This window comes from Mirounga angustirostris, unplaced genomic scaffold (assembly GCF_029215605.1).
Source record: "Mirounga angustirostris isolate CCGP_5_RB_7025 unplaced genomic scaffold, mMirAng1.0.hap1 SCAF_17, whole genome shotgun sequence".
Taxonomy (NCBI): Eukaryota; Metazoa; Chordata; class Mammalia; order Carnivora; family Phocidae; genus Mirounga; species Mirounga angustirostris.
The window spans coordinates 9,362,418-9,371,039 of NW_026991725.1; the positions used below are offsets into that span (position 1 = coordinate 9,362,418).

Sequence of the window (8,622 nt, forward strand, 5' to 3'; positions counted from 1 at the left end):
GGGCCAGATCATGGAGGTCCTGGGGTGCATCCAGGTTGAAGATTTTCTCCTGGTTGATGGGCAGCAAGGAGCCATTTGTTGTCTCCCCAAATAGGGAGAGAGTGGCTCTTTGCAGCCTCACTTGGCTTCACTTTCTCCCCAGCTCCTTATATCCATGGCGGTATCTGGCCAAGGTGGCTAATGCCAGGGGCAGCACTTTCTAGGGCTTCCCCAGGTCTGACTGGCTGGCCTGCGGATGCCTGGGAAGGGTGCACATTATGTGTCCTTCATCCTCGCCCTACAGGGTATTCCTGGCACTCTGCGATAACCCTAAAGACCGAGGAACCATTGTGGCTCAAGGTGGTGGCAAGGTAATTGGTGGGATAAGGTTTGCCATCCTAGAAGGTGATCCATGGGGAGGAGTGTGTGTGGGGGGGGTGGGGGGGGCGTGCAAGTATGCGCATGCTCTTTGCCTGGCCCAAGAATAATGTACCCTGTGCCCCAACCCAACCTCCTGGAATACTGTCCTGTCTGTGCTCATAGCCCCAAACTGTCTTCTGCCTGATTTTATGGTGTGGAATCCCAGTTATCCTCCTTGCTATTGGAAGGAAGCCCGGTACAGATGCACAGACCATCGTGGACTTTGCTGTAGAAGATTGGTCTTTGCATTCTTGCTTGTCCCCTTTTTAGTTGCAGAACTTTGGGCAAATTACTCAAGCTCCCCGAGCCAGTTTCATCTGTAAAATAGGGGGGAAATTGCACAATCACTCTGCAGAACGTCACAAGGATTCCAGAAATACACTTCAAGTTTTGGTTCATAGTAGCCACTCAGGAAGTGGCTGCTGTGATGATTAGATTTGACTTAAGTCAGGGCATCAACACAGATCCATTTGTTTCTCCAAAAACCAGCAGTGTGGATGGGTGGCGGAGAGTGTAGGTGAAGACATTGAAGTGTGCTGGGAAGCAAGGGAGTGAATCCCTGATTCTGTATTTAATCGTTCTCTGTGATGCTCAAGCCTTGCTTGTACTGCAGAGGCAGACAGCTGGAGAGGGAGGGTGGGAAGAGAGGCCTTTGATGTCCATGACGGAGGAGTGACCGTGCCTTCTCTTGCAGGCGCTGATTCCCCTGGCCTTGGAGGGTACGGACGTGGGCAAGGTGAAGGCCGCCCATGCTCTGGCAAAGATCGCCGCCGTCTCTAATCCAGACATCGCCTTCCCGGGGGAACGGGTGGGTGCCAGGTGCCGGGGTGGGTGGGATGGGGCAATGGGAGGAGTCCCCTCTGCTCCCAAGGACCTTTCCCCTTGTCGCCCTACCCCCAGCCTGGGAGGGGGCATGTGAACTGGAGGTGCCTGGACTCCAGGCTTGGCTCTGCTTCTGACTTAACAGGACTGTCCTCTTAGAAACTGGGGTTATCGCATCTGCAAAGTAAGGGAAACAGTCCTGCCTCTCAGGGTCATTGTGAAAACTGCATCAGTCAGTGGGTGGACAAGCATTTTGGAAATTCTAAAGCGGGGCACCTATAAATGGTAGGGTCTGGGGGCACCTGGTCTCTGCCCGACCCACTTCTTGACCCTTCCACACAGGTGTATGAGGTGGTGCGGCCTCTCGTGAGTCTCCTGGACACACAGAGGGATGGGCTCCAGAACTACGAGGCTCTCCTGGGCCTCACGAATCTGTCTGGGCGGAGTGACAAACTCCGGTGAGTGAGGTGGGGAGGGAGGGAGCGGGGGTGGAGAGAGGCGCCCCAGAAACTTCATATGTAGTGTGTGTGCTTTCCTCTGAGGATAGGATCGAAGGCAGGGGGTAGACATTTGCAGTGGAAGGGATTTGAGTTAGCCCATAGTGAACGTATGAAGGCAAAGGAGATCATAAAGACACTTCTTTCTGACTAAAGTAGTAAAAAAGATACCCAATGGATGGGTGGGGATTCCTTCCTGGGAGCAAGGGGATGGGGGAGAGAATTAGGTTATGATTCTTTCAGTTGCAAGGAGCAGAAAACTCAACTGCAACTGGTTTAAGCATAAAAGGAATTTAATGACTCATGTAAATAAAAGTCTGGGGTGACCAGATGCGGGTGTGGCTTGATGCAGACGTTACAAAACTTCTCCACTTCCCTACTTTCTTTTCTTCTCTACTTTCCCTACTACTCCCCACTTTCCTACTTCTGTCCACTTCTCCTGCCTGTGTTGTCTTAATTCTCAAATGGGCTCTTCCCCTCTGTCACAATCACAAGGGTCACTCCGGACCTCACATCTTCTTGGCTTCATGTCCAGCAGGAGAGAAAGAGTTTCTCTTCTGCAGCAAAAAAACAGAAGAATCTAGCCTGGTGACATGTTCATCCCACAGCCCATGGCTATGGCCAGGATGCTATGCTGTCATTTAGTTTATGCCCATTGGTGCCCTTCCTGGAACTGGTGGGCAGGATCAATGTCATCCAAACCACGTTGGCCGAGGATGTGGGAGGGAACCACCTGCAGGGCGGAATGGCCCTTGGGTGGCCAGAAACTCCAAATGCTCACTACGGAGGACTCAGTGGCCTCCTTTCCCTACCTCTCACACCCTAGGCAGAAGATCTTTAAGGAGAGGGCCTTGCCTGACATTGAGAACTACATGTTCGAGAATCATGACCAGCTGCGGCAGGCGGCCACTGAATGCATGTGCAATATGGTGGTGAACAAGGAGGTGAGGTGGGCTCGGGATGGGAGTGGGCTCAGGATGGGGGCGGGGAGTGATCTTGGCATGAAGAGTCAAGCCACACAGCAGGGCCTGGCATGAGATTGAGGGTTACAGTGGTATTAAGGTAGCATTTTGCCAGAGAACCCAGGAACCCCTGTATTTCTCCTGGAGTGCAGCCCCCTTCCCTGTAGGGACCCTGAGAAGAATATATGTACCAAGGAGACAAGGAAAACACACAAAATAGTATTGTTCCTAGCTAAGGGTTTAACCCCTAGCTTGAGCTGGGTGAGATGGAAGGTACCATTTCCATAAGTTACTTATGTCTGAATAATCTTGTAGCAGAGAAGGATATAAGACCAGGGCTCTTAGAGGCCAAAAGAGGCTAGACCACTTACATTTTATCGAAGCTCCCCATACCTAACAAAATGAAGAAAAGCAAACACAGATACAAACAATTTTAGGCTATTTTAAATGTTAACATTTAATGAACTATTGCTGTTCCCATGGAAACTGCAATGCAGTGTAACTGTGTTCTTCACAGAGTAATTATAGGATTTATATAAATAAAATGAATTCAAAACATGCCAATAGCTTCACGGTCCAGTAATGGGAAGAAATTATAACCATATGGTGAATGAATGTCTTCTTTCTGTCCTGCCAGAGTAATGCTATGCCTGTAGGTATAACCTCATCAGGGGTAACAATAGGGCCAAATCTGAGGCCCTTCATGAACATGAGGCCCAGGCTAAGTGGCCCTTTTGGGCCCTCATATAGGGCTTAGTGGGAGACCCGTTCTCTTTGCTCTCAATTCTTACCTCAAGGTCTTGGATCTTCCCACTGGTATAGAATGAAAACCCAACCCATGAAAGCCTGTTGAAGTAAAATAAATCAAATCAAATCAAATCAGATCAATCAATCAATCAATCAATCTAAACAGGATCCACCGGGGAGCTGGCCTGAGGCTGGCCTGGGGGGCTGGCAGCCTCGTGGGAGAAGAGAGTATATCCAAAGAAAGAGGAGGGGAGGGACGATGGGAAGGGGAGACAGGCTTCCTCTGGGAACATCAGCTGCTACAACAACCCAAATCAAAATAAAGCAGTCCCAACAGGATAGAAATTCATTTCTCACTCACATCACTTCCTGCTCACGTTTGGATCCAGTGGCTTTCTTCTAAGCAATGACTTGTATCCAGGCTTCTTCGACCATCAAGAACTATCCGCAACCCCCACCCTAAAAAAGAACTGTCTCCCTCTCTGCCACTCTGGGAGTGGTCTCCACTTGAATGAGGAGAGAGACCACAGGAAAGGCCCCTATAGTTCTCCGCCATGGTGGCCTGGAAGCGACACCTATCACTTCCTCTCACATTCCATGATGAGAACTAGTTTATGGCCACATCTACATGTGAGAGGAGGGGGATGTAGTCCTTTGGGGGTATCTGCTTCCCAGTCACCACTGTGCCCCATGCACTGACCATCTCTGTCATCCTCTTGCCTCTGAGGACCACTGCTCCAGCTTCAGGGAGATGCAGGGGGAGGGTCATAACCTGGGCAGCCATGACCGACCTTTGACCCTTTTAGAGCGCCACTTCTAGGAAACCCGACCCAACAAAATGCCCTTAAATGTGACCAACCAGATTTTACTGTGGAGCAGGTGGTGGTGGTGGTGGTGGGGATCAGTGAACTCTGAGACATATCAGGGCCCTGGGCCCTAGGAGGCTCTACTCCTGGCTTTAGGGTCCTTGGGAAGCTCGTCCCTCTCCTGTTGAATGGTACAGCAGCTCTCCCTCTGTCCCCTGCTCTTGTCCAACCCCTGCGCCTTCAGGGACTGCAAAGTCATTTTATGGCAGACCCTGAAGGCCCATCTGTTGTGGGAGAAGCATACCAGGCTTCCCCAAAGAGAGGTGAAACATGGCTCTTTGGGCAACATCTACCATTCGTGGGTGTGTGCCTGCCCTTTCCCCTGGTGTGGGTAGCTGAATGCAAACAGGAGTGGTGGCACAGGCCGTATGGAGAACCCCTAAACCCTCTTGAACTTTGTACCTGGAGGAGTTTATAGCCCCTTTATCCAGCTAATCAGAGACTTCCTGGGGGAGGTGGCATGGGCGAGCTGCTCAAAGGAAAGCTCCAAAGAATCTTGGGTCAGAGAACATGGCTTTAGGTGCCTCTTTCCCTCTCCAGGCTGGCAGGTGGGGGAATTTTTCTCTGAGCCACGTACCCGCCTCGCTCCCATAGGTACAGGAGAGGTTCCTGGCTGATGGGAATGACCGGCTGAAGCTGGTGGTGCTGCTCTGCGGGGAGGATGATGACAAGGTGCAGAATGCGGCCGCAGGGGCGCTGGCCATGCTGACGGCAGCACATAAGAAACTGTGCCTCAAGATGACCCAAGTGGTGAGAGCGGGTCCTGGGGGCAGGAAAGGGACTGCCTTGTGTGATCCTCTGCGGGAGACCAGGCTCCGTGCTAACACTTCCCAGGTCCCTGGGTATCTGTTCCTCCCACCTTAGAAGGAGGGTCTACACCGTGTGGCCTCTTACATCCATTGTGGGGACTTCCCACATGAGCTAACTTGGGTCCCTCCCACTGTAGTTTCACCCAGTGATTTTGGTGGTGCTTATAGCTCAGTACTTCAGAATGATAACAAGGAGGACCACACTAACACTAGCTACTGCTATGGCACCCCCGAGCTCCCCAAGAAGACCATGGACTTGGTGGGGGTACCGTAGGGAGCTTGTGGCTTGGCAAAGAGATGGCAGGTCCTCTTATGTGAACATGATGCTCACATGGTGGGACTGTGGCCGTCTCAGCAAAGTGGTATATGCGCAATCACGAACATGGCAGTGCAAAATGAAAATGTCTTCATTTCACTGAACTGAACTTAGTTTGTGGGCATCAAGTCCACTGAAGACAAAAAATGTAAGCATCTCAATTCAAATGTACTCAAGTCTGCTTTAAAGGTAGGCTCTTATTTATTTTTTTAAAAGATTTATTTATTTTAGAGAGAGTGAGCGCACAAGGGGGGGGAGGGAGGGAGAGAGAGAGAACCTCAAGCAGACTCCCCACTGAGCAGGGAGCCCAAGGCAGGGCTCTGTCTCATGACCCTGAGACCATGACCTGAGATGAAATCAAGAGTCGGACGCTTAACCCACTGAGCCACGCAGGTTCCCCTGGCAGGCTCTTTTAGGTAGTCAGTTTAAGGTGTGTGTGTGTGTGTGTGTGTTTGCACACATGCCTTCTCTGAGTTGCACAGGTGCTTATGCTGTTTGGCACCAGAGAAGAGTCTCTCTGCCAGATGTAGCTCTTCCTGGTTGGTCCTTGGGTTCTAGCATTGCCCCCTAAGACAAGTTTCTCAAAACTGTAAGGTGTGTGAGTCACCTGCAGGGCTGGTTAAAATACTTCCCCTAGCTATTCTGAATCAGTAGATTAGGTGGGGTGCTTCCGGCCTGGAGACCATACTTTGAAACCCCCGCCCTCCAATGGCCTCTGCTGAAGTAACTGGTCACACAACTTCAATCAAGACTCCCACCGGGCGCTTTGTGACTCACCCACTTCCTGGGCTTTAGGTGATGCTCTAAACGTTTACATTTATTAAGTTATTCCATCCTCCCAACAACCCTGGGTGGTGGGTATGGTTATTATTATCCCTACTGACTGGAGAGGAAAACTGAGTGCAGAAAAGTAACTAGCTCAAGGCCACACCGCCAGGTAGTTGAGAAGGGATTGGAATCCTTCAGGATTGCCGACCGTCTCCTGGCCACTTCTTTCTTTTCTTCCTGAGGGGCTCTGAAATCTTGGCTACATGTCTGTGCCTGGGAGCAATGGCACGGGACCTGTTATATTACCCATCAACATTAAACCTTTCCCTGAACCCTACCACAGCTAGATAGATTTTCATTTCCTTTTCTTGTGGTAGGAGGCTTGGTGCAGACTTGAGAAAATCTGCTTAGAAGCCAAAAAGCCAATAATTTGTCTTTTCTTCCCCTCTGTGCCTGTCTCCCCATTTGAGAGGGGTCCACGTAGGAAGCTGTCCCTGTTGACAAATGGAGGGTGAGGTAACAGGTCCCGTGCAAAGGGGGAATCCTTGGATTAGTGGCTAAAATCATCATCTCTGTCCACTTCTCTTTGTTGAGCTCTTACTATGCTCCAGCCCCCGTGCTAAGCTCTGTCCATGCACCGTATCACTAAATCATCACAATGTGAAGAAGTAGGTATACCAGATGACGGAAGGGCTCCTGAGACTTGGAGAGGTTAAAAAACTGATCTAAGGTCATATTTGGTAAGTGACTATAACCTAGGACCTGAAATGGTCTCTCTGACTCCAAAACCCATACCAATAACTATTCTTCTCTGCCGCTCATGTGTGTCTGTTGAATGCTGTAAAGTCAAGCCTCCTGGTTCTATTGTTAGCTCCAACTCTGTCTCTTGGGGTGATCAGATGGTCTAGAGTCCTGCCTTCCACATTCACAGTAGTTGGGCTGCTTCACAGCTGGGAATGGAGAAGAGGGATGGAGGAGAGGCTGTACTCCAGACTCCAGTGTTAATTCCAGTTGCAGTCAGAACTGGTGGAGCGCAAGCCCCAGGCGTGCCTGGAGCTCATGTCTCTAAGGGCACTTGGGTTGGCAGAAGCAGGCATTGCCCATGTGCCCAGGGTTAGAATCCTCCTTTCTGAACACCCTCCATCCCTATTCCAATCAGGCATGCAGTGGGCCTGTCCCTTTGCTTCTCCAGATGCTTAAAAAATAAATGGACAGGTAGGTGTTTATTCTCTATTGTTTTCGCGTGTATGATCATAGCTGAGTTACTTCCCCTTCCTAGACCTCAGTTCCTTCACTTATAATATGAAAGGGATTGGATTATGTCAAGTTCCTTCTAGTTTTTGGGTTCCTACCCTGGCTCTGGTAAGGAGGTGGGTGTCTGTGAGCTAGTCCCAATGGGCTCAGGTAGGCATATGCTGAGTCCCATGCACATAACCAGATACGTTCTTGCCTTCTATTTATCTTGTCCCAAATGTCCCATCGCTGTCCCTCCACTGATTTCTCTAATCCTTCTTTATCCACCTCTGCCCTCCAGACAACTCAGTGGTTGGAGATCCTCCAGCGGCTTTGCCTGCACGACCGGCTGTCAGTCCAACACCGGGGCCTAGTCATTGCCTATAACCTGCTGGCAGCCGACGCTGAGCTGGCCAAGAAGCTGGTGGAGAGTGAGCTGCTGGAGATCCTGACTGTTGTGGGCAAACAAGAGCCAGATGAGAAGAAGGGGGCAGTGGTGCAGACAGCCCGGGAATGTCTCATCAAGTGCATGGATTATGGCTTCATTAAACCAGTGTCTTAGACAGGGGCCCACAGGGCTGCTGGGGCTGGTCCTGTAGTTTGAAGAGTCTTAAGCTGGGAACTCAAGCGTGTCATTTCAGCGGGGGATCTTAGCAGTGACAATGAAGTCTCCATATAAAAGAAAGACTTGAGTGTTCCCTGAGTTGTCGACCTTCCCCTTGGCCCTAGGACAGTTTGGATGTTTCATTGGCTCTCTTGCTGTCTCCTTACATCTATCATGTTCCAGAAATTCCTAGAGTAATTTTCATCTGTGATTCGGAATACAAGTTGGATAATTCTTTCGGTACCCATTCCAAAGGCCAGGATAATGGGCTGAATTCTTTGTTTTTGGAAAATGGATTGTGTGGTAAGGTAAGACCTAATAGGTGTGTGAATAAAAAAGTTAGTGCTATTGTGTCTGGATGTTGAGCTGTGCTGGTTTTCATAGAGAACACTTTTTGTGATCGTTCTCTAAATGGAAGTAACCACAATGTCCATAGAAAATGGATACATTGGCATTAATGAAATTGCAATTTCCCCTAAGACATGGTGGCCATCTGGCTTCAGTGTGTTTAGGGCTTAAGGCTTCCGGGCAGGAAAGCAGGCAGTGGTGAAAAGAAGAAACTTCTGTTTGCCAAGGTTGCAAGGCAGATTGGCAGGAGG

The 8,622-nt window shown here is 50.0% G+C and overlaps 1 protein-coding gene across 3 annotated transcripts in view; it reads left to right on the plus strand.

Moving 5' to 3' along the window:
* The window catches only part of UNC45B (unc-45 myosin chaperone B), a 30,132-nt gene extending 21,758 nt beyond the window's left edge, over window positions 1-8,374 (plus strand). For all 3 annotated transcript variants that reach the window (XM_045889379.3, XM_045889377.3, XM_045889380.3), the window contains exons 15-20: window positions 284-350; window positions 1,094-1,207; window positions 1,564-1,679; window positions 2,545-2,662; window positions 4,888-5,043; window positions 7,721-8,374. In XM_045889379.3, the coding sequence (XP_045745335.1) occupies window positions 284-350; window positions 1,094-1,207; window positions 1,564-1,679; window positions 2,545-2,662; window positions 4,888-5,043; window positions 7,721-7,981 (832 nt within the window). In that variant the 3' untranslated portion in view covers window positions 7,982-8,374. The remainder of the gene's footprint in view (window positions 1-283; window positions 351-1,093; window positions 1,208-1,563; window positions 1,680-2,544; window positions 2,663-4,887; window positions 5,044-7,720) is intronic.
* The last annotated feature ends 248 nt before the right edge of the window (window positions 8,375-8,622 follow it).